Raw genomic sequence first — 26,506 nt, forward strand, 5'->3', positions numbered from 1 at the left:
AAGTGGGGGCAACTTAGAAGAGCTAAGGCCTGTTTTGACATGGTAATAACAGTCTGAGTTGTATTTGTGGGGCAAAGGAGCCCAGTGTTCTTGGATGCACAAGTCTATAGTAGAGTTTGTATCTACTAAAATGGCAGAGCAAAACAGGGGTAAGTCTGGGGCCAGATGCTGTGAAGCTCACTCACCTTGCCAAATTTTAGTCGATTTTCTTGAGTGTTATTTCATATGCTGTAGGGCATGGGACTGTTTCTTATGTATTTTTAGAATTTTATTTTGAATAATACTTCTTTAAAGTATAGCACTTTTTTAATTTTAAGAAAATATATGTAGATGAGATAGGTACATTTATTAATTCATGGTAAATCATGTTTTACAGTCTAATGTCACCTAAAGAAATTGCTCAGATAATATCCATGACAGTATGTCCAAACATGACAGTCAGATAGCATATAGAACAACAGTCTTCCTCCTTAGATTCTAAGACTCTACTCTGTAGCCTGACCCAGGAGACCGACTTTATTGTGCATTGTCTGGAAGATTCATACATACACTGGTATTTGAAAATCACATATCCAAAACATCAAATCTTAATAAATGTACCTGAAGCTCTGAACTTATTCCATAAATGCAAAATATTACAAAGGTCTGAAGCATAGAACCCCTAATGATGTAAATTTATTCCTGATGATACAGAATTAATGTAAGAATAATCAGAGAGAGAGAGAGGCATTACCAGGGATGAAATAATTGTCCAGTATTTAGAGATCATAAATTAAAAACTTGTAAGAGAAAAGCATAAGGTGGAGAATGTTTTTAGTTAGCAAAAATAAGTTATAAACCATATACTCAATCAGAACAAACAATGTTTCTGTCATGTATGAACAAACATACTCTTAAGTCAGCCTTAGCATATTATACAACAGTTTATCAGATATTTCAGTTTTGACGATACATCCAAAACATGTATGAAAAGCAAATAAAGCAATTTCTTTTGTATTAATGTTAGGTTAAATGGGCAATGGCATATTAAAGAATGAGAATTTCATCAAAGGTCATTTAAAGCAAAATTTAAAGCAAAAAGTTGTAACTGCTTACTTTTTACAGATACTAGTTATATTTTCACTCAGATTTTCAGTATTTCAAAATGAAATTATTCTTCATTTTTGTGCCAAAACATCTTTATAAAATTTGTTACAAATTATTTCCAATACCTTTTTATCAGCAATTTGGCATCAATGCTGTTCAGGCAACATTCATATGGTAATAGTTAAATTTGTTTCTCTAGAGACCTCTCAGCCATTTTATTTTTTTTAATTTTCATTTCCAGCCAGTACAGGCTGAACTCTAGAAAGTGCTTTAACTCTTTTGTTCAAATGTGAGTCTCTTTGAATCAGTTAATATCAATTAGTTAATATCACACGTACCACCAACTTGTTTTGTACTTGAAGAGTGGTCATGACTCAAAAAGTTTCAGTGAGCTTATGTCCCAGGCTCCAGTTGGCTAAGCAGCCTTGGTCTTACATTGCAACCCTTCTCTTTTTACCTATGTGGCATTGGGAGGGAGGTAACAAACATGACCTCCACTTCCTCATCTCTGAAATGAAAATAACACTTTGTATTATTGTTGAACAAAGGAGTTCAGTGTAGGAGTGCATAGAAGAGAGCTCCTGGTATGTAGTAACTGACTCCAGTTGTTGCTCCCTAACCCAAAACTATAGAAGTGAGCATTTTATGTTGATATGTATTTATTGAGTTAAGAACTAGGGAAATGAGTAGCTTGGGGGTTTAGCTGGAAGAGGGAGGGTCCTGTTCATGTTGAGGGCCTCGGAAATATTTTCTTTCAGTTGGAAGGGTGGGCTGCTGTTTTCTGTAGCACAGGTGGGCAGGATGTCAAGTGACTCACCCAAAGCTGACACATAAAGGGGTGTCAAGGAAGAAAAATATCTGGAGAAAAATAGGTGCTGGCATGTCTTACAGTGATTCTTCTACACTCAGGGACAGCAAAATAAACATCTGTAGCAACCACAGCCCATAAACACCAAGGGTACTGAGGGCTTCAAACTTCTAAGATTAAAGTGCTGTGGTCACTTCACCAACTAGGCCATAGAGTGACCAAGTACAGAAGTAATTTAAAGTGGACAATGGATGGGGAAATATTTATAACAGCAAGGAGTAGAGATCACTCAACTAGCTCTCTCTTTTATTCCAAGCTTCCAAACTCAGGGACCATTATGAAGGGGGCTATGTGATGAGAGAGAGAGAAACTGAGAAGTGAGAGGGTTGAATGTTGGGCAAAGAGGATGCAGCACTGGACTAACCTCATAGTTCTCCTTCTCTTGTTCCAGGATGCTCTAGTTCTTTGAAGATTTCAATAGAATTCCCAATGCTGCAAAATGACACTGGGATACACATCCCTCAGTTTCTTCCTGTGTGTTTTGTCTTTGCTTTGATACAGCTGTATGGGAAGTCAGTAAAAACCTACAGATAAATCAGAAGTGCAAAAGCAAAAATATCAGTAGGGTTTTCCCCAACTGGTTGTAGACAGTCACTCTAGGGTACTCTCTCATTTCTGTTGCTGTGTGGTTAATCAGTTCTGAAACACATACCATAAGACTTCTCTGAAAAAAATCACATGGTTGAACACTCTCTGGTCAACTCGGGAATTCACCCTTATATCTGCTTTTTCTATTTCCTGTTTAAATCCTTCCCAGGTCTACCTTTCCAGTGACACTTCATGTAATACTTCATATGTACAAATTGTCTTAGCCCCTGCCTTCAGAGTCTGAAACATGGAAACTGGAACACCTAAAGTCATGAGAAGGAAGAGAGAAGAATTTGCAGAATGTGCAAGCTATATTGGTCTTAAGGTATTATGTTTCTGCATGGAGATACTAGAAACTTTCCTTGTTTATTATTTAGAGACTTTCAACCTACCAGACAATACTTGAAGCCTTTAGAAAACCAATGTGGTATGCACTCTCATTACTTCTGACTCAAGCCTGGAAACTATCCTAACACATAGGTTTAAAGAATCCAGAACATGATGCAGTCAAGTCTGGAAGGTTTTCAGCCAGACACTCCCATCTATGTCATTAGAGGACACACAAAGGTCCAAACACAATGGCTAGCTGGCCTTTTGGCATATGAAGTCTTCATTTGTGGCACATTGAGGCAATGACACATTTTTTCCCACTTTTCAAAAACACTTTCTCCTAATCTCTGAACATTTTTCAACAAAGTTTGAGCATCTACCCAATTCTCTTTGTAGGGTGCCCTACAACAACAAACAATATGTGTTTGGGGTTCACAGATGTTGTTGACAACTTCCTCTGTGTGACATAGCTCTGTTTCTGATAAACAAGTTTCAAAACCTCAAAGGCTTGGCATGTCAGATTACAATTAGACAAAATATATGAGGCAAAAATCACTATCAACAAATTGTAAGCACTGATGTCATCAGAGTTGTTAAATTAAGTCAGTATTAATACGCTTGGAGATTTTTAAGGTTTCAGACAATTTTCCAGAAAAACTCCATCAATGTGTGATTTCTTTACTGAGGAAATTTGTAGCATGCAAAATGTTTAGTACAAATTAGACACTACTCAGATCTATGAAAATTATTAATAAGAAATTTATCCTACCCTTAAATGTATAACTTATCACTTTATTATTGGTGTATCTGTATCCATTAGAAGAGTCCTAAACTAAGTGAATAATGATAATACTGAAAATTATTATAGCTATAGCACTATTGAACACTTTCTATGCCATAAAGATTTTGCTTGGTGCTTTACATATATTATTCTATTTAATTTCACACAATTGTGTGAGTTAGATTCTGGTATCATCTCTGTTTTCTAAGTGCAAATACTTAGTCACTGAGAGATTATAAACTTCCAAAGTAATGCCCAGCTTGTAAATCACAGGAGAGTAATGAAATGCATTTAAAGAAATATGATTCAACAGCAATTGCTTTGTATTTCTCTGGGGTGTGTGATAGTGATTGTGTTCTTTCCAACAAGACTAAATAATATCAGTTGATATTCTAAACTAATTTCAGTTCATTGTTAAAGATCTCTCAGTAGTTCCAAAGTGTTGGAACAAGTTATAATGTGAGTAGTGACATCACACCCTAACATGCAAACTTAAATGTTTAAAATGGAACTGTATTTTCTGCTGAAGTTTATGCCTCATTATACCAAGAACAAATGTTTGCAAGCTTTAGTGGGCATGCTTGTCATTGCCTTACCAGATGCTAAAACATGTGCTGAACTTGAAGCATTATTGCAAATGTCTCTTGCCTTGTGAAATGCCCATGCTACTCAAACTTGCATTACATTTCTCTCTCTTCACATGGCCTTCATGTATGACAAAAGTGCCTCAAGGTCTTCAAGTCTTCTCTATAAAGGGAAATTTTCAGAACCTCAGTAGGCTCTTTGGTGATCTACAGAGATCATGCCTTCCCAGCCGCTTCCTCTTCACTGGCTATGATCCAAAGAGATGATGCAATATTGAGCAATTGGACTGTGAGATAGGAAGCAGGTCACAGAGGTCATAGAAACTCCATGTAAGCAGAGCTGTGTCTGGTTTGAGGAGAGCATGCTGAGCAGTCTCCTCCACAAAGTAGGCAAACATCTATGCAACAGTCAGCCCTTTGGAATTAATGACATAAATTATTTCAACAGTAATAAATTTTGTAACGGGATCAGGGCAGGCCCTTAGAGTAGGTATGACCAAGCTTTTACCTACTGAAGCCTTCTTCCTTTGACATCTTTTGTCATCACTGCCTTTTCTTCACCCATTGGATTTTAAATGTCCCCAAGAAGCTCATCTGATATGGAGGTGTCACATCTTGTTATGACATCCTCAGACCCCATGGTTTAGTGTTCTGAATCTTATCCAGCCAAAATTAACACAGCACTATTTTCTACATCCTGTCCTGTCACCATGGGATCTAGTCCTTAGTGGGCATGCATTTCACAATAGAACTACTAATTAAGTTTAAAGTTTGCACACCCTTTTAGAAATAGTCTATTAGGCCAAGAAGCAAAACTAGGTGAAAGAATTTCAAGCCACATTTGACATAGAAGCAACTCAGTTTGCAAAAGGTGCTGATGTTCTCCATGTCTCAGCCAGCATTGCCTTCCATGCATGTAGCAGCCATGGCATTGAATATTCCTATGACCCCTGGAGACTTGTGAAAAACAAAATTTCTAATGTGTCACTAATTTTACTGTATGGCACTGTGTCATTTGATCCACACCTCAGTCTCTCTATTGAGAGGTTATTCTCAGCACTTTGCCAGGCAGGTCTGAGTCTTTCTAATCCTTCACAGGTGTCCGATTTTTTGGTCAATCTCAGCTCCAATCTTTCCTCCAATGTTCCCTTTACCATAATAAGAGCAGAAGTAAGGCTTGGGAAGAGTGAAGGAACACTGAGAAAAGTAGACTCTATTGCCTCCTGAACTTTATAAAACTGTATTTTAATTGATAATATGGAATGTTTCCATGTGAGCCAGAAATAATCAATGAGGCTCAGAGAAAACTAAGGTAGTGCAAGCCCAAGAAGAAATGCATAGAGCCTGGAGACCGAGACAGGATGGAGAGTGTGGACTGGATCTAACTTGTCACTCTCTTGGTCTCAGTTCTATGAATAAAAAATACTACTACAAAAGTAAACTGAGAGGCAGGAGAGATGGATCAGTGGTTAAGGGTACTTACTGATCTTGAAAAGGACTTAGGTTCAGTTCCAAGTATCTAAATGACATTCAATGGATGTCTATAATAGGAGTTCCAAGAGAATTCAACACAAGCACTGACTGCATACACGTGGTATGCTGAATTACATAACACAATTACATAAGATACACACACACATAAAACAAAGATGAAGAAATTTAAATTAAATTCTATGATATATGAGTAGGTGTGTGAATGTATTTGTGTAGTGGTATACACTTAACATTCTAAAATGTGAATAAAACTCAAAGAAATAAAGTAAGCATTTAACAACCTGGTGTTAAGTATATATGTGTGTCCTTAAGAATTCTATGACAAATGATACAACCAGTAGTGGGCATCCCCTTTATCACGTGTGATCCCTCATCCAAAAGGCATGGTATACTCTGATGTAATGAATAAAGGATTCTATTGTCTGGTTTCTAATCTCTTGCCAGCTCTTCTCCACCCTTCTCCTCTAAATGTGTATCCTTGCCTTCCTAAATCCCCCTGTCAAATCACTTCCCATTACCTTCACATAAGATGTTCTTCTTAACCTGAAAATATTTTTCTACCCTAATCTCCCGAGGAAGCTAAGACAACTTCTCTGTGAAGCCCTACCTGTCTTCCCAAGGATATATAATATGCAAACATTTGTATGCATCCAAGTTCATATGCACCCACTTATTCTTCTGCTTATTCCCTGGGCATGCCACAGAGATTCTGGAGAGGAATTGTACCCCTGTGTAGACTTCCATGTATAATATACAGGCAGTCAAAAGCCTCAGGAACTTTTCAATCATATTTGCTTTGCTTTTCCCCGTTTAAAAAAAAAAAAAAAAAAAAAAAAAAGGTCCTTGGATCTTTGATCACATTATCAGTAGGGTCTGTGTTTCTGGTGAGTGAAATAACCACTGTTGTAGCTATAGGGCAGAAATAATCATTCTGTAGCAATATTATTTCTGGAATCAAGTGTTACTTTCTCGAATCCTGAGCCTCTAATAGCACTAAATACTTGATGGGTGCTCTATTGAAGTTGCACTAGAGCATTCTCAAGGTATTAAAAATTGTGGTCAAATTACTACCTGAGGAACAGCGACATCCATGAGATGACCAAGGGCCTTCCTTACCCAGCTGCCAACAGCTAGAGCTTGGTTGGTATGGTTCACAGTTTGCTAATAACTGATGCTTTTTCTACATACAGGAATTAATTATAGCATAATAGAATTTAATAGCATTTGTTCTTAATTCTCCTCTGATCTGCATTCTGCTGTTTGTTCTCATTTGTTCTGATAAGGTCCATTGTCTCTAATGTTGCTTCACAAAGGGCAAGAAATAAATCAATGGTATTTAGCTGGTTTTTCCAGCCATCTGGTCTGGCAAACATCCCAAAATTAATGTTTAAATCTGAGTGCAGTTCATGTATTTTGTCTTGTCTTGGAGAAGATCTCTGGAGGCAAGAAACGAGGGATAGGAACTGCCCTTGTGGTGCCTAGAGAAGTGTGAGCTTTGAGGGTATCATTGCTTCTATTGCAGATTTCCATTGTACACTACTGTTACCACTCACTCTGAAGGTTCCTACTTAGGACATGTTATGCTTTAGACAGAGAGTTAGCAAACTTTTCTCATAAAGGCTCAGAGGGTGACTCTTTCAAGCTTTGTAGGTGACCCAGTTTCTTTCACAGTCATTCAACTGCCAAGAAAAGTCAGCACAGGCAATTACAAATAAAGAACAATTTTGTTTTTTACAAAATTAACACTGAGGTAGAGTTTGTTGACCCTTAGAGGAAGGATTTTTGAAAAACCATTAACAAACCACTTGATAATTTCCAAGTTCCCATTTTTCAATGGGAAAGCATACAGTGATACTTTTGAGGCTCAGTTTTCTAATCTGCAAAGCTATCGTGCAAACAGAAGCCTGAAGGAATATCTCAAAAACTTGGGAAAACATTTTAGCATGTATACAACTTTTCCTCATATGTAGGACTTAATAAGCCATCGTCATACTGTTCCATTAGAGGCCCTCCACTAGAATCTATGTAACATTGCTAAAACTAACAGTTCATATGTTCTGAGTGTGTGGTGTAAGGATCAAGCACCATGTAAGTCTATCTTTTCTATTCCTCATTAACAATCCTATGAAGTAGGCATTATTGCAGTCCTACTTTCCCAAAAACACATATGAGGCATAAATGTATTGTGTCACCTTCTGAAGTCTATGCTGCTAGTAGGTTTCACACCCATGTTTTAAAGTTTGAAGTCATAAAATGAACTTCAAGAGAGGGTGTCAAAATGGACAGGTGTAGTAAGTCATCCCATTGCAATGTGAGAAGTGTTTCTTTTACAATAGCCTAAAGTTCTGATACATCTTTCGAGGAAGAATCAATCACCTTTGGCCCATCTCCTTGGATCTGGGAAGCCTTTCTACTGGTTTTACCAACAGTGTTGGATGGAAGCAAGGCTGCAAGACTCACAAGGCCAGGTCAAGTGAAGCTAGTCAGTTTCCACCTGCTTCTTTCAGGGCATCTGCTCTGGAAAAGCTACTGCTATGGAAGGAGTCCAGTTATCCAAAGAGGTTGCATGTGAATGTAGCAGCCAACAGCCCAGATAAGTGCCTAGCCTACAGCCAGATCATAGATGAACTAACTATTTTTCATAATTAATGTAGTTTTCAAGGGGCCATAGCCTTCGCCCTACTCATTATCTAATTCTAGCTGCAGGGAGAGTCCACAAAACTTCCACACTTCCTGCCAGAAGTTCAAGAAGAAAATGTCATGGTGGCATAAAGACTCTGTCCTCTGCCTTCCCATGTTCAATTTGTGGTCAAGAGTCTATTATTTATGTGATAGCTTTTCATCAGTGACTCTTTCCACGAGTCTACCTCTACTTAGATTATCCTTCATTTTGGACAAATGAGAAAACCTTATGTTTTTATTCATAACTACTCATCCCCAGTACCATTTGCTTGGAAAATAAATTATTGTATAACACATGTATTATTCCAAGGGTCCCTTTGTGGAAAGAACACCAGTAGGCTCAAATGTAATTAGCAGTAATACTCTTTAACCATGGTTTCTTCAGTAAGATCAGAAAGTAAGATCAGAAAAGCCCTTGCAGTTGGGAGAAACTTGTCATGACATAAGAAACCCATGGCCCTTCATTTAATTAGGGATGCTATTCTGTAATACACATTTCTAGAACTTCATTATTCTGTCCCTAGCCTGCTTTCCTTACCGTTCCCTGCTATTTTTTTTTTCTGCAGTGTCAGCTCGTGTACTCACCATCTGTGGCAGTGGGTTTGGGAGGCGGGGTAGGGCTTATGGGGAGTCCCTGCTTAGATAATGAATGTATTTGGACAGTGAGCTGAAGAAAAGAAACAAAATTATAGATCTCTTAAGGTAGGTGCCTTTAATAGAAAGCCTAAAGTCAGATGAGAGCATTGATTGAAAGAAATCGGGTATCTATCTATTTTGAATCCAATCTGGTCATTCAACTCACTCCATTGGGTAACCCAGTTCCAGCTGAACTTTTCTAGGAAAAGCACACATCTTTAAAGATATGAGCCCCACTGTCATTCAGGAACCTTTGGTAATGTCTTTCCCCACCATGTCCTGAGTCATATTCTACTATATTTGAATGGGAAATAATCCCAGAAGGGATGTGAAACACAAACTTGTGTGGCCTCAGCCACCAGAATTGTTCTAACAGGTTCTAGTAGGCATAGCTCACTAGGGTTATTGATGACACCTACCTGCAGTTTCAATATAATCTCCTCTTCCTGATCCTGCCTCAATGATATCTCTGTCACATGTTATCATGACACCATGATGGCCTGTCCCTTCTGAGAATAAGTCAAAATAACATCTTCTTCCCTTAAGTTCTTTCTCTCAGGTGTTTTGTCACAGCAACAAGGGATAATACAACCTCTCACATTTCTCAGACATTCCAAACCTTCTCTAACATCACACATGAAACTTCTCCCCTTTTCCTGTTGACCTCAATTCTCATTTCACAGGATAAATTAAAATAATGCGAAAACATTCTCCTCAGTCTTGATCTCTACCTGTAACCATAGTTGTGTACCCATGTCATATACTCTTCCTTCTTTCTTTTCCTCTCAACAATTTGTACCAAGGGTTCTACCCTGGGTCTTTTTACTGTGGCCTTTATAGCTCTTATATTTTCAAGGTCAGCATCTTTCAGATCTTTCTCATCTCTTGTATTACCAACACCTTTCCCCTCTTTATCAGTTTCTGATAGCTTGCATGCTTGATGTCATCTGTTCCATTGTAAGCAAGAATTCTTTGGTTGACATTGTCTCATCTATGCATTTCCACAGTCTCTACCAATATTTCTCCATCCTGCCCTTTCCAAGTTTTTTTCTTTTAATATTCTTGTCCCTTTCCCAGTAACTCTTCTGGTTTATTCCATTTCTTCTCTCTGAGAGCACCCTTCATGGTCAACATTAACGCCCATTCTTCTAAATTCAATAACTAGTTCTCAAAGTTAAGTTCATCTCACACCCCTCTCTTCAGGGTTTGACAATGTTGAAGCCTAATTGTTTTGTTTTTTAATCAGGCTGAGAAGATTTCACATTCTCCCAATTATAAATGTACATTTCCCTCATTCCTTTGCCATTTTCTCTTTAGTTCCTCAACCTCCAACACAATGAGGATCCCGGAGCTCAGACTCTTCTTTTATCCTTACCTCCTTGTTGTATATGTTTGTGACTTATATGATGCACACAACTCAATCCCAATAATTCTCCTTGGTGCCACACACATTGGGCTACTGCTAATCTATATTTATTTCTATTTTGTTGCCTTATCAATTTCATAAATTCATTGTATCCTAAAACCTACAAGCTGACAGTCTTCCCAGTCCCTGGGAATTTGAGTCCCTTTCTTCCTGTTCCTTGACTAAAATTTTGGTCATCTTTTACTTCACCCTCAGAGTTATTTCACACTTTGTATGCTAGTAGAGCCTCTTAGTTCTGTCTTTACAACATTCTAAAGTCGGATTTCTCCCCCATGCATCTGCATCTGCTATTGACTCTGGTCCTAACTAGTGCATCTCCTTCTACATTTGCTTTCACACACTCAAGTCTGCTTTCAATGCACTTTGAATCTTGAATGTTTTTCTTTTATCAGACAAGTAGTGGGTGGTAAAATACTCTGTCCTGATGTGGAGTAGTTGAAGAAAGCATTAGTTCCTTGTCAACCACAAGGTTGACATGGCAATATCCCAACATTCCACAGAATACTATGTTCCATGCCATGATGTTTGGTAGGAAAGGTGTATTAAATATCTTGCCGACTTGAGATATTTTTAACTTAGCATAGATTTATCTAAGTGATAAGCCCAGTATATGCAGAAAAACATCTATATTTCCTGTGAGGCCTTCATAGATCTCCTCCCCTTTTAAAAACTGCAACAACAACCTCTGTTGTGATGGCGCTTACTTTGCATTCCTCCAAAGCACTTAATATCAGAAGTACTTTCCCTCCCTACACTACAGGAAGGCACAGGTTATGTACTATGGCTACAAAAAAGAAAAAAGTCCTAACAGTGCCCATCATTGGCTCCTGTGAGAACAGCTAGAGTAAAAAAGGTGACCCAAGAAGATGTGAGGGAAGGCATGTCCAACACACCGGACAGTTGGTCTACTCATAACCAAAAAGCTAGCTTTGTTTTCACAACATATATACTTCATAGAGCGCTTCTCAGATCCCCTTTGATGTGATTGTGTGGAAACAGATTTGAAACAGATTCCCATGTCTGTCTCACAAACACTTTTACCCAAGCCATTGATCTTCTATTCATCGTCTCCTTTTCTTTGAATTTGTGCTCCCTTTGCTGTGCTTTCAGTACACAAGTGAAAATGTGTTTGAGGTTACTGATGTTCCTCTCCGTCCCAGTGCGCCAGTTTGTTATGCCTCTGGAAAGGTGACCTTTCCTCTGAAGGAACAAGGACATAAACAATGTTGGTATTATCTCCACCAGTGCCTTTGTTGGGATATCTTAACAAATGAATTTGCAAACTCTTAATTTAACCACTTTTAGTGTATCAAAATACATACAAAGTATAGTTTTCACTTCATACATTTGCATATTCATGTTTTCAAAAATAAGAAGAAAATACATGATGTTTGGGAATAGTATATAAAAATAATTTTCACAAGTTACAGATGCCCTGATATCTCATAAGTACTGAAACTATGTAAGGTCATCTCTAATGAGTGAAAACATTTTTTTATTTCACACTTCCCACATCTTTTTGCTCTTATTGCTTGAGATATTTTAATATTTAAAAAATAAATGGTAGTTTCATTTAACTATCAAAACTGCATAAATATCTTTTTACACAATCAGACATTTCGAAGCTTACATTGGCTTAAGGGTGCACAGAATCTATAAGATGGTAAGAGAAAGACAATTCTTGTAACTCAGAACTTAAAGCATAAATTGTTTGTTTTGTAGTCATGGTAAATAACTCCATCTATCTCATTCTGTATGTCAGAATCTGGGGTATTTTTAAGCAACATGTTGTGTTGCTTTTTAAAGAAAGCTTATACGTTTAAAACAAATAGGCAACTGTAAGGGAAAATGACTCTCTAGACACAAAGGATAAATCACAATGACTTACTCATGTGGGAAAGGTTTTACATTTACTATAAGGAAAAGTATGAGCATAGGGCAATATAGTCTAGTAAATTATTATCTTCCAAAAGATCACTTTAATGTCAATAATTTAGTCAGTTATATCATTTCAAGTCACATGTGCCACTTTTTATTAGTTCACTTATTTGTTTATTTATTTTGAAGATGAGTCTTGCTACACTGCTGCAGCTGGTCTTGAACTTCATATTCGTCTGTCTCAACCCTGCAAGTAGTTGGAATCATACATAGATGGGCTCCACCACAGTAGGCAAATTCATTTTATTAAGAGTAAAACCTTGTAGTTATCCAAACATGGATGACAAAAATAGCATCCTTAACTCTGTGTTGATCAAAGGAAGAAAGATTTTTTATAGTACTCTTTCTTTAAATATACCCCACCCTATTGTCCACATCATTCTGAATCCCAAATGGGAAACATTTCTACCACTGTGATATGTGAATTTTTATTTCTGAAATTTGGTTGAAGTGTCTAAAGACCTTTATTTAGAGTGAAAGGTGGATTTCATTTGTTCCTATGTTATCATTAAGCTGTCAGTTATCAATAACCTCAATTTAAAAAAAGAATTACCTTGTGGATAGGGGAGAAAGAAGAGCATGTAACTGCCTCACTGTTGTTGCTGTGTTCATGATGACTCTCAGACATTCTAATCCCTTTGGATTTTTTATCTACCAAAACAGCTTGGGCCCATCAGCAAATTGCAGTGGCATATGGTCCAGGTTTACGGGTAATCTGGCACATGATTAAGGCAAGGGAGAGGCCACCCTTTTGCAAATACTGAAAATACCATGAAAAAAAAAATTGGTAAGGTTTCAAAAGTGAAAGTGATAAAGTTACAATTGTTAAAAAGCTCCCCAAAACACAACTTGTTATATTTTTCCAATTACAATTTTCATCAGATAGAGAAAGTTACTGTGGAAATTTTGAAGAAAACAAAATCCAATGCCTAAAGTATTCAGAAGTGGTTCTTCCTGGCCTAGAATCATTAGCTTGTATATTGATCTTTGAGAGCCCACATGGGTGCACACTCAGCCTGTGTTTAGAAGAGAACCAAGCTGCCATCCCTTGCATTCTTATTAAAACTGACGATAGATAGATAGATAGATAGATAGATAGATAGATAGATAGATAGACAGACAGACAGATATTCCACTGAAACAATTTAGGTATTTCAAAGAAAGACATGATGTGACAAGTAATACCATGAAAAACACTGTTGGAAATAGCCCTGCCCTTATTTCTCAGAGAGGAGTAAATATTTAGCCACAGGTTTTTAGTCCTACATGAGCAATGGCATCATTCTGGGGAGATATAAAGTGTGTCAATATTAAGAAACTTCACCAAGGATTCAGCTTTAACTGATCTTCAATTAAACTCTGACTTGAGTGTTGCTACTGCTGATTAACAGTCTTATCCCATTATATCAGGGCAACAGGTTGGCATGCCAAGTGGTTCACAACCAATAGGATAATGATTGCACACAAACCTTCTAGAAAATCCATCTTACTCAAAATTTGGGAAAGAAAGTCTTTCATCTGCCTTTTGTTCTACTAAGTGAGACAAGTAGAAATCCACCCTAGGTTTTCAGGCCTGATTGTGTCCCAGTAACCTAACAACATGTTTATGTATTCACTGTTTTCTTTCATTCATCAGATATCTCCAAACAGCTAACATGAAGAATACTAAGCTTTTGGAAGAACATGTTGATACTTGACATTTCTCCCTTTTTTTCCACACTCAACAATTTTATAGCTACTATATTAATATCCATCTACCACTCATTAAAATAGGAAACAGTACATGTATGTAATTCTGCCCTCTAGGCAGTAAGGAAATTTTCTTTTGAAGATCCTGAGTATCCCTTTCCAACAGCAATGTAAGTTATAGGAGTGGTCCATGACCCTTACTGACATGCTGATTATCTTATTTATAGATTAACCTTTATGACTGTGAGGTCCCTGAGTACAGAAGCTAGTATTGGTTATCAACTTGACAGGTTCTACAATCACCTAGGAGGAAAACTTCAGACATAATCATGAGAGATTTTCAAAATTAGGCTTACCTCTGGCCATGACCGTGAGACTTGTCTGAGGTGGAAAGAAATACTTTAAACTTGAGCAGCAGGATTCTCTAGGCTTGGCCCCTGCTCTTCGTAAGAAGAAAAAAACTAACTGAACACCAGCATCCATCACTCTCTGCTTCTTGACTGTGTATGCAACATGAAAAGTTATCTGCATTGGGTTTCTGGTACCAACACTGTCTCACTGCAATGGACTATACCTTCCAACTGTGAGCCAAAATAAACACTCACTCCTTAAGATGTTTTTTAGCAGCAATGAGACAAGTAACTACTGTGGAATAATTCTTCTGTACACTGGGAAAATGTATCACTCTTATTGCTAACAAAAGGCTGATTGACTGATAGTTAAGCAGGATTTTATGAGTAGAAAGAATTCTGGAAGAAGATTGGAATTAGAGGAAAAGCCAGCCAGATAGAAAGTGGAACATTCAGGAGAGGTAAAAGCCACGGGCCTCTGGGCAGCACATAGATTAATATAAATGGGTTAATTTAAGTTGTAAGAGCTAATTAGTAATAAGCCTGAGCCACTACCTGAGCATTTATAAATAATAATAAGTCTCTAAGTGGTTATTTGGGAAGCGGCTAGTGGAACAGAGCTGATCTAGGTTCCAACAATAACAACAAAAAAACCTTACTACAAGTAACCTAGACTCTGGGTAACAAATTAAGTAATGGAAGAAGAATATGTAAAACAATTAACTTAATGTCATTGTACTTTTTGGAGTTACAAAAAAAAACAGAAGTAATTTTACAGGTAGTTTTCTTAACCCAAATATCAGAGTCTTAACTAAAGCACATTATTGTATTTCTTGTACTCTAACATAGTTAGGAACAAATCCATTTGTAACCAAATAATTTTATATATACTTATGCATACATACACATGCATTAAATTTTCCCAAACTTGTACTTAAATACATATTATGTGAAAGACAGGCCAAGTTTAATGTTATTGTCTATTTATTCTACCTCACAAAAATATTAATTGCATTTAAGAACATTCCAGATACTTCCCCTACCCACAAACTTTCTCATTTTTCTCCTGTTTTCTCCTGAGGATGAGTTAATATACAATTCTGAATTGATCCATCTTTGCTATAGCTTTCATAGAAGAGGGAAATGTGTTTTAGTTCACTTTTAGCAAAGTAATTGTTGAAAAATTCCAGCTGGGAAAAATCAACCAGTGACTACTTGGCCAGCTGCAGAATCACCATAGCAACATGGCATGGCCATCTCATCATGTCAAGACCTCTGGGCTTTGAGAATGCCGGCTGTGTCTAGCAGTGCAAAGTGACATAGAGAGCAGGGGTGGGTGTGAGACTCAATATGGTTCTGGTAAAAAGTTGCATGTCCATAACATTTGGAAAAATCCTACAACCATAAATCAACAATAAGTTCTTTGCACTGGAGCAAATTGTCAAGAAAGCTCAAAAAATGTGTTTGACAGACACAGGTGGGAGGAAGAAAGGAGAGAACTAAGGATAACAAGGTACTTTCCAACAATGAACGGATTCGAATCACCACCACCATCTGGCAGGATGGGAGTGGACTTTGATGACTTGCATGGAAAGTTATTTATGTGGAAGAGAGCCACTCTGCAGTCTGGAATTTTAAAATGAAAGATTATTTTTTTTTAAGATCCAACACGAGAAAACTGTAGGCTGGAGCAGAATTTGTGTGAAAAGTTTGAGAGTGATTTTCCTGACTTCCTTAGGAAACAGTGGAGGCACAGAGCTAAGAGGGCCAAGAGGCCACTAAGACACAAATCACAGGGCAAACATAGAGAAGACATAAAACAAACATATCTGAGTGAGATAAGTGTCATTTCTAATAGAGACAAAGCACAAAGCCCATGCTCTACACCCTTGATGTATGTTTGCTGCAGGGATTTTGCTGTTCTTCAAGCTATCACATTTGTGCTGTAAACTACCTTGTTTCTGGCCCTCATGTGACTTGAAATGTACTGACTCTTCCATTCCTATCCTCCATCCCCCTATGGGTATCTAGTTGTCCCCACTTCCCAAGTGCACAATAACACATCCTGGAATCAGACCTCTGATTGTTCCACAGTTGTTTACCTCCTTCTATCACACTTGTCCAGTGTAACCTCAATCTAAATGATACCCAACCCCTACTACCTAAAATACATGGGATGGGAATATAACACCAAGCTGGTTTTCTCTATATAACTTCAAGTTAATAGTGTTCTGTTGACCCTTACCCTTTTCCGGAAATCCCGTTGTGGGTTTCTAAGGAGTTTATCTCTCCCTCTACGGATTAACCATTTTAACTGCTTTCCCAAAGCTTTTCTTCCATAATCCCTTCACTCTCAGCCAAAGGTTCCCATCTCACCTTTTACAAAGGAGAAAAGATACAGTCCTGGGAAAATGTACCACTTCACATGCCCCCACCCACACACTGACTACATTTTCACCCCCTGCCACCCCATCACTATAGAAAAGGTGTTCTGTCCTCCTTTCTGATGGGATGATCCTTGTAACATGAATAAATAAAAGACCCAGAGACAGATATTGGGGTTCAAAATGAACATTGGGGAAGCAAAGCAGCCGGTCACTAGCTTCTTACCTCTACCTCAGGCTGAATGGGCTGATACACACATGAGTTCTCACCAAGTCTCAAACTGCTTCCTCTCCTCAGTGTGGCTGGAGAACAAATGCTCCCTGAGACCTTGCTTCTGCCTTATATATTTCCCTAATGTTGGGATTAAAAGTGTGAGCTATAATTATCTGTTAGACTGATTCACTCTTGTGTAGATCTGGATGGCCTTAGACTCACAGAGTTCAGTCTATTTCTTAATCCTGAGTTCTAGGATTAAAGGTGCGTATCACCACCTCCTATCTTCTGGCTGCTGGGATTAAAGGTGTGTGCCTGGCTTCTGTAGCTTATGGCTGACTTTGCTTTCTGAATCCTCAGGCAAGCTTAAATAAATCATAAATAATATATCACCACAGATCCTCGTCTTTCCTCATCACACCCAGAAGTACTACCTGTCCAGTCATTTATTCTCTCTCTCTCTCTTTCTCTCTCTCTCTCTCTCTTTCTCTCTCTCTCTGTCTCCAGCGTGTGTGTGTGTGTGTGTGTGTGTGTGTGTGTGTGTGTGTGTGTGTTGTGTCAATTCCTCCTCCTTTACATAGAGCATCCATCCACTCTCTTTAGCCAAAATGTTCTCTCCCAATTCTCTATTTATCCTTAACTACCTCCCAGTCTCTTAAAAAAAAAACATGACAATTGGAGAGACTATGTGCATCCTAGTAAGGACTTTAATATTTTACCACTCACTTTGCCCACCATGCCTGCTGGCTACAGCCATTACTCCTACCATGGAGCTAAACAACTCATGCATAGATAGGAAGGCCTGACATCCCGACTTGTCTGAAACTCTCTCAGATTGTATCTGCTCATCTATCACACTCATTACATGCAACACATTTCATTCTCAAATCATTACTATTTTAAATGATGAATTATACAGTCATCTTTTCTGTTTTCTAACCATGAATTTCATTCCCAGCACTGTAGCCAATGACTAAAGTTTGTTCTCTCAATTTCCTTAGCTCCAGGAGTCCACCTTCACCCTTCAGCAGCTATTTCTTTTAGTTTATTATGTAATCTCTAGTTTCTCCAACTGTTTAAAAGGTTCATCATCACTACAGGCTTGGTCTTAATCCAGTCCTTTTGGATGAAGAACTCATGCTGGTGGGTGGTGTCAATTACTGTCATTCCCAGCTGCACATCTCTAGCAGGGAAGGCTCCCTTGACCCTTATGTGAAACTACTTGTGCATATTTACACTGGAATTCTCAAAGTAACACTAAAGTAAACCTATGTCAACTGAGTTCCCCACCCTCAGATCACTTTGTTTCCCTTGACTACTCCATACAGGGAGATAACAGCATCACATTGTTGAACTCAGAGATCCAAACACCACCTACAACCTATTTCCTTGCCTTGTTCCCCTACTCATATCAAATTTGTCCTATGTTTTAATTAATTTGCATTTTTAAATATTTCTTGAATTTCTGACACCTGTCTACATTGATCTGCCTACCTTTCCTGGGACCATACTTGATGGTAAATACCCTACTGAAACAACCTTTCAAGTGGCCTTCCTGTCTCAGTTGTAACCCTGTTTAACCCACGTTCCACAATACCATGATCTTCCTATGTCTAGTATTGGCAAATCCACAGTAATTTCAGGCGTGGGCCTTTGTAAGCTCACCTTGGCTTGCCTGCCCAGCCCTGGCACTCACATATTTCTTTTATTTAGCAAGGAATTCCTGGCCTGAACCAAATCCTTCCTGCCTCTTATGTTTCTTCCTCTGGAAAGTCTCTCCTAACCCCTTCCTCATCCAAATGCATCATGCTTGCTCTTTCCATCAGTGCACTCTGAGAGGCTAGCAGGATGAGTCACTCTGTGTTCACTGCACCGCCGCATTCACTGCACCACTGGCCCTTTTCCCTTGTAGATCTCATCATCTGGAGGTACAGTTGCTGTTGAGCATCTCCACTGTTAGTCTTTAAACTGTAAGAAATCATAGCTTCCATCATGCACAAATGGGGATTCTGTAGTTTGTTAAGCTAGTTACTTAATGGATATCAGCTAATTAGAATCTTTTAACATAACAGAGAGGATATAACTTAAGAAAAGGACATTTACTAATATTTTTAATTATTTATAAATAGTTCACTAAAACTTGTTTGTTTTAAAAATAAATTTATTTTTCTTAGATTTGATTTAAACATCGTGTGTAAATGCTAGTTACTTGGGTATTTGGTTCATGACTTCTGTCTTGTGATTTGCCACGCAAAACCCATAGCTTATTTTTCTTTATTATTGCTTGATTATTGTACTCCACTGTCTGTATGCTATGGTCCTGGTAAGGTTGTGACTGTGCACTAATTCAAGCCTTCAAGAATGTACACCAGTCATTATAAGATTCACTTTCTTATTAACAGCTTGCCTACTTTCTGAAATGTTTCACTCTCCTAACACTTGTTTATGAAATAATTTTAAACTAAATAATATTTTATAAAGTCTCAGAATGCTTATTATATTCACATTAAAAATGAGCCATATTTTCTCTTTTTTTTCTTAGCTTGTTTGTGAAATAAAATGCTGTAGATCTGTTTAAATAAAAAGCAGTAAAGGTTTATGATTAAGGTAGGGGAAAGGATCTTCTAGATTTCACCAATTTATTCCAGTTGGAAAGTATGAAGTGGACAGTATCAAGGAAAGTAGAATTAAGAATCAAAGAAGTGATTTGAGGTAAAACTGAATAATATAGTGACTTGTGATTATTATCTTGTAACAACAATAAACACCAGAGAAAACATGTCATATTCAAGTATAAAGTGAGAGAAGCTCAGAAAGAACAGAAACCTTGTTCTTGCTTCCATAGACTAAGACTTCCCAGATTCCCTGCATGAAGAATCTAACGTTTGTTTATCTTCCACAACTTTGACATTGCTGCTCATAACTCTGCACAGTACTGTCCTATGAGAGAAGGACTACATATTTTTCAAGTCAGTTTTGAAGATTGTATGTGTCCAAAATACCTTAAATGGTGAGCTGAGAGTAACCAGACATCAAAGTAGAGTCCTTGCTCTTGAGCTGAGTGTAACCAGACATGAAAGTAGTGTCTTTGCTCTTTATGTATCTAACAGTTAAGATAAAGGTCAGGCTCTGGAGATAGCTCAGCGATTAAGAGCACTGGCTGCTCTTACAGAGAACCCAGGTTCGAATCCCAGTACCCATTTGGCAGCTCCCAACTGCCTTTAACTCCAATCCCAAGGGGCCCAACCCCCTCTTCTGACCTCTGCTGGTATCAAGCATGCATGTAGCACACAGACATACATGTCAGTAAAACATCTATACACAAAATATATTAAATGTTTTCTGACAAGTTTTATCTGTAGGAAATTTAAAATGACTTACTCCCAGTGAACTTTAGCTTAACTAGGTAGAGTGAGGACTGCATGGCCATTGGGTGGGGGCTGATGCAAACACAGAGAAGATTATGGCGGTGATTCATGAGACCTCTCACACTATAAAGACACAAGCAACTCAAAGCCAGCTGACACCACCGTGGCCTACAGGGACAAGTGCTGACTGTTTTGCTTCAGTATAATAGCATCTCAAATATTAGTCTTGCATAATTGTCAACTTTCATTATGCACCCAGTATCATACCACACTCCACCCTGAAAAAGGAGAGAAATGGGGAATTAATACTTTTCTGGAGTAAATATTACCTATTCCTCGGATTTCACACCTTAGCTACTGATTAATCCTCCCAACACTAAGGTTTGCAAATAAAATGACCTATTCAAAGATCCACAAACTCTCTCTCTCTTTAAAAGTCTCCACCCACCCCCTTGAATGTGTGCCATTCTCTCATCTCTCATCTTGCATTCTCTCATCTCTGATTCTTTCTTTGATGGAGACAAGGCATTAATACTTGACAATAGTAGCAGAGCAAATCTTCCCCCCAAGTATGGTCCCAGATATGACCCCACAATGATCCTTATGTTACTTATCCCTTGACTTTCCCTTTCAGTCTCCACAAAATTAATATATAAACAATGTAACACAATTCTCTATAGTTGTCTCATCAACTATTAAGTCCTGAAGGTATGGTTATGTCTGCCAATACAGCAGACATAATTAGGTCAGCATCTCCATTTGTTTTGTGAAACTTGAGAAAATTCCTAGACCTGCATGGATATTATATCACGACTTAAAGAGGGTCATTCTCCAGCTGCCATTCCTAGAAGTTCAAAAGGCAAGAGATTCTATGCCAAAGCAAAGAAAATTCTAGGATTCAAGTAGTCGTGCCCTTCAAAGAAAGCAATCCTTATGTCTGAGAGGCATCCAAGTCCATCAATTCCAAAGACTCAAATCAACCAGAGACTGCAATCCCTAATATCTGGGAAACCAGAGCAGGAGACTGGAAAGTTCAGTAACTACTTGGATTTCAGAATGAACTCAATACCAGTCTAAGCAATTTAGGATCCTGTCTCAGATGAAAATTAGAGAAGTCTGGGAATGTGGGTCACTGGTAGTAAGAAAGAAAAAGATAAGAGTCAATCTCCCAACTTGATTTATAGATTTCATTCAATCTCAAAACCTTAGCAAAATGTTTTGAAGATAGCAAGCTGATTAACTCTAGAGCAGTGAAAGATACAGAATGCACAGTAAACTTCTGAGGCAGTAAAGACACAGATAACAATCTTATTTTCAAAATGAGCCAAGGACTTTAACAAATAGTTTACCAAATGAGATGACATAATGGGCTATGTCCCACAAAAGTTGTCACGAGGAAAATGCAAATTTGGAAACAGTGGAATACTACTGCACACCTACTAAAATAGATAAATTACCAATCAATGATGACTCCCAGTGAGGGTGTTGAGCAACAGAAGAGCTCCTTCATTGTTGGGCATGCAAAACGGCAAAACCTGTTTAGAAGAGAGTTGACCAATTTCTTACAAAGCTAAACATACACATTTCCTATGTTTTCTGGTCATCGAAGAAGTGGTGAATGTGTGCAGACACAGGCTCTGAGCAGAGGTGTTAACAGCACCTTTGTTTATAAGAAGAAAAATTTAAAACTCGGCAAACTGCCCTTCCATTGGTGAAGAATAAACTGGTGTATCCTAGCAATGAAACAACTCTTACCCAGTATTAAAAAGAGCTCAGCTATGAAGGCATGGAGAAACATAAACAAGACTTATAAGCATGCTGCATATTACTAAGTGAAAGAAACCCCAACTAAAGGCTACATGTTACACAAGCTGAATTAAAATACATTCTTAATAAGACAAAACAATGGAAATGGTAAGAAGTTCCATAGTTGCCACAGGTCAGGAGTGCAGGGAATAGAAAGGCAGAACTGATTTTTAGGACAGTGAAAATTGCTTTGTAGTACTATCACAATGGCTACAAAACAGCATACACTTATTGAAGGTCAGAGGACATTCTAGGAAATGTCACTGAATGTTGACCAGTTGTGACACTGTGCTGTGGGATGTTGTGAATGAGAGAGGCTATGCATGTGTTGGGTTGTGGGGCATGGGGAAAAGCTCTGAAACTTCTTAATTTTGTTACAAATAGAAAATGCTATAGATTATGAACTCTGAATGTTTTTACAGTGGTGAGAGTTCTAGTTGCAAGTGTTTCAGAGAGAGAGGGAGAGAGAGGGGGGTAGAAAATTTCACGAATCAAGGACTAAAATATAAATTGTCAACTTTCTGACTAACAATCCATGGTTCATGCCATTAAATTTTCTTTATATGAGATCAGGAAAATTATAACTTATCATTTGATTTTAATTTTTTTCAGAATCTCATTATAGACCAGACAAGAATCAAAAGTTTCTATGCTCCTGCCCCAATAACCAAGAGCTTTGATTATTGACATACAGATCTACACCCAACAATCATTTGACTTTTAAACATATTTTAGTATTATGTCACTGTTTGTTGAGTTTAAGAACACAAGGTAAATTCCTCAAAATCAATAAATTCCTTTCAGAAATTGTTCTAATTTAATGGTGTTTCAAGTTACCTCTTAATGCTTGATGCTCTACATATGGTGGTCATACACAAATAGTGGGCATGTGGCAAATCTTGGGGAAAGGGTGCTCATTCTAAAAGCTGAAAAAGATTTTTCGTTCTCATTTATAAATTCACTGGCACCTGTGACTAACAGTTTGCTATAAAGCAAAATTCAGCATAAGGCAGGTCCATATTGAACCCTATCCAAGGGGGTTTAATTACTGAATCACCAAAAAAAATCCTGTTATAAAATGGATTTACCCCAAAGGCAGCCAGATGGCCTAGTTCCAATGTATCAGAGAGGACAAAAAAGAACAAGAATCATGTTGTTCCCTACCCCACCCCCAAGGCATTTGCTATGTTGCTTAGAGGAGTCAGAACCCAGGTAATGGAGGTTGATGCTTGGGAAAAATGACACCAGTTTCATGACACTCTCAGAGACTGACCAGACACACCGAGGCCTGCACAAACATCAAGGGACAGAAGTCCTTCTAGACCAAGTTTCTTGTTTCCAAAAATGTTGGTGCAACTTGCCTTCATAAGCAACTGTATCTTAGGAACAGAAAATTTAATTGACTGAAATGCACTGTGCAAAACTTAGAATGGAAATTGGGTTCTCCACCTCCACAGCACCTTTATTTTGGGCCATAAAGCTTTGGAAGGACAGCAGAGAATATCAGCTGGCTACTGGTTTTCTCCTGTGTTATTCATTCATGCACTCAAACCCACCAGGAAACCTTCCAGTTTGAGGAAGTTTAATGGAAGGTTAAGAGTGCTGCTAGTGGCGCAGGAGAGGTGGAACAGTGGGTGAAATGTTTCCTGGCTAAGCAGGAGGACAGGCACAGCTGTAATTCTAGCCCTGGCTCCCACTGGTCAATTAGTGAGCTCCAGATTCAATTACCAACTTTGTGTCAAATAAAATAAGGTGGAGAATCATTCAGGGAGATACCCAATGTCAATCTCTAGTCTCCACATACACATATGCACATGTCTACAAGAACAGGTATGGACACATATTCACTGGAAGACTCACAAATCTCTCTCTCTCTCTCTCTCTCTCTCTCTCTCTCTCTCTCTCTCTCTCTCTCTCTCTCTCTCTGCCCAAAGGAAGGGCAGCCTGGTGTGTTAGCACTGAGAAGTTTGTTAGCCATAAGAACTTTTAAGTCTTCGAGGTGTCTTCAATAAGTCTCCTGACTGATCCTTTCAAGGAAGGGGTATGTCTTACTTATCCCTCAAACAACTTTTTAAGTAAAACCTAATCACGTATATCACATACTGTAATGAAATCCAAAGATGCATTAGAAAACCTTTTGCCTGTAGAAGTTTCTAAAGAGTGGCTTCATTGTCACCCATGAGACACCTGCTTTGAAACACACCATTGAGATGGAAGGAAAAACTGGATATAACTAGATTTGGTGGCATTGATATATATGGTCAGGGAAGCAAATGTGAAAGTGCCAAGTTTATACAAGTACTATATACAACCACCATATATCAAGTAGACACTGATTCTTGAGCAATGTCAGTAGGAGTAACAGAGGTAGCTGCTGCCCACATGCTATATTGGAGAAAGCACCAGCCTTATAAGAAAGGGATCAGGTGGCCACCATGTACTGTGACTCAAGGAGTCTTCACCATTTAAGTGTTATTTTCCCTCCAAATAGCCTCAGATAGCTGGAGGTCAACAATGTGGGAATTACCAGTTACTCTACATGCAAACTAACATGGATGAAAATCTATAATATTTGTTTGTCTTTTACATAGGAGGACCACAACTGGGAACTTCCATAAATCTATCAATAAGGCCTCAGATTCATACATCTTCACAACTGATAGCTGCAAAATTCTGGGAAAATCACCCATTTGATCTGTCATGTTGTGGAGATTTTAAATCCATAAGATATTAACACATTGATTAGATATTTGCAAGTGAAGGATTGCTGGGACTCATGGCACTAATATTTTGCTTATGAAAATAAAGATTAGGAAATTGGTGGCCATTAGCTTAGCATAGTGGTTCAGCAACCTCTCTTTGTTAGTTTTTTTCCTTTTTCAAATATTGACACGCGTGTCAATAAGCTTTTTAATCACTATTAATAATACCCATGATAGCTTATTTACAATGAGAACAGGTTTACCTGAGGTCACAATTTTGGAAGTTAGTCCATGATGGGCTGGGTCTGCTGCTTTGGAGCCAATTATAAAGTGGGAAATTATAGCTGCAAATTGTGTTGCAGAAAAATACGTCATCCATGCAGAGAACACTGAAAGGAAAAGATTATCTCCTTCAAGAATATTCTTCCAACAACCCAAATGTCTGCAAATCTTTTGAAGGTCTCACCACCTCCCAATAGTTTGGAGCTGCAAAGATCATGGCATGTGGTCTTTAGTGGTTTCCCAGATCAAGACTCCACAAACATTTCTTGCAGTGTTCAGCATTAGACAAGCCATGACCTTCTCTGTATCTCTGTGCCTTCATTTTAATAAAGAAATAATAACAGTACACACTGCATTGTTGGTTGTAAAACTACAGTGGCTTAACAGAAGTATTATGCTAGTAACTGAGATCTTGGTGCATAAAATTGGCAGGCAGAGCATTGTGGGAGGTTGTAGATGAGAGAGATCATGTTTTTAAAGACAGACATAAATGTACATCCAGAAAATGGTTCTTAGTCTGTATGCATCTTGGTTTTGGGTCTCTCTAAAAAGACTCACACTTTATCAATTTATTTGATCTAAACTTAAAGCCGAAATGTAACCACTGACCTTCTGCATGTGGTTAACATTAGCAAGCAAAATCATAAAATAATTATATCCCCACCCTTCCCAGAGAGACTATGGGTGAAACACCCTCCTCACATAACCAAGCAGAGCATATGAGGCCAGCTCTGTGGCCTAGGGTTCATTCTTAAACTGCAACCACAAAACAACAGGAATGAGCTCCAAAGCTGGACAGTGTCCGCCCTGCTGGCTGAGCTCAAACTTCCACAGATGGTTGAAGAGACAAGAGTACTGATGACTCACATTGGCCTTCAGGGTTGGCAACAAGTGATTTCCCATTGAGCAGGTTTACCAACTTGAACCCTGTTCTTATTATTGGTGGATTCTCTTAAAATACCACCCAGGTGCTGAAGAGTTTTAAATCTGTCCCTTGAATGTGGTCTCTACCTTCATTGTTAACCCAACTAGACTTGGAATCATCTGCAATACTGAGGAAGATGTGTGGTGTTCCTGTAGGGTTTCCCAGAAAGGATCAACTCAAAAGAAGGAAGGGTTGCATTATTCCATAGTCCTGAGTCTCAGAAAATAAGAGAGCAAAGGGATAAAGTGAGTCATACACTGATATTTCCCTTTGTCCTGATTCCACCTTAGATGGCAAAGTTCTGCTCCTCCATAACTTCCAACCATCCATTCATACTCATGGCACCCAAGCATCCATTTATGCTCATGACATC

The 26,506-nt window shown here is 38.3% G+C and overlaps 1 protein-coding gene across 1 annotated transcript in view; it reads right to left on the reverse strand.

Moving 5' to 3' along the window:
• Nucleotides 1-327: 327 nt before the first annotated feature.
• Antxr2 (ANTXR cell adhesion molecule 2) overlaps nucleotides 328-26,506 on the reverse strand; it is a 171,207-nt gene continuing 145,028 nt past the window's right edge. The window contains exon 17 of the mRNA XM_027387666.2: nucleotides 328-2,478. Coding sequence (XP_027243467.1) covers nucleotides 2,416-2,478 — 63 coding nt within the window. The 3' untranslated portion in view covers nucleotides 328-2,415. The remainder of the gene's footprint in view (nucleotides 2,479-26,506) is intronic.

This window comes from Cricetulus griseus (assembly GCF_003668045.3).
Source record: "Cricetulus griseus strain 17A/GY chromosome 1 unlocalized genomic scaffold, alternate assembly CriGri-PICRH-1.0 chr1_1, whole genome shotgun sequence".
Lineage (NCBI taxonomy): Eukaryota > Metazoa > Chordata > Mammalia > Rodentia > Cricetidae > Cricetulus > Cricetulus griseus.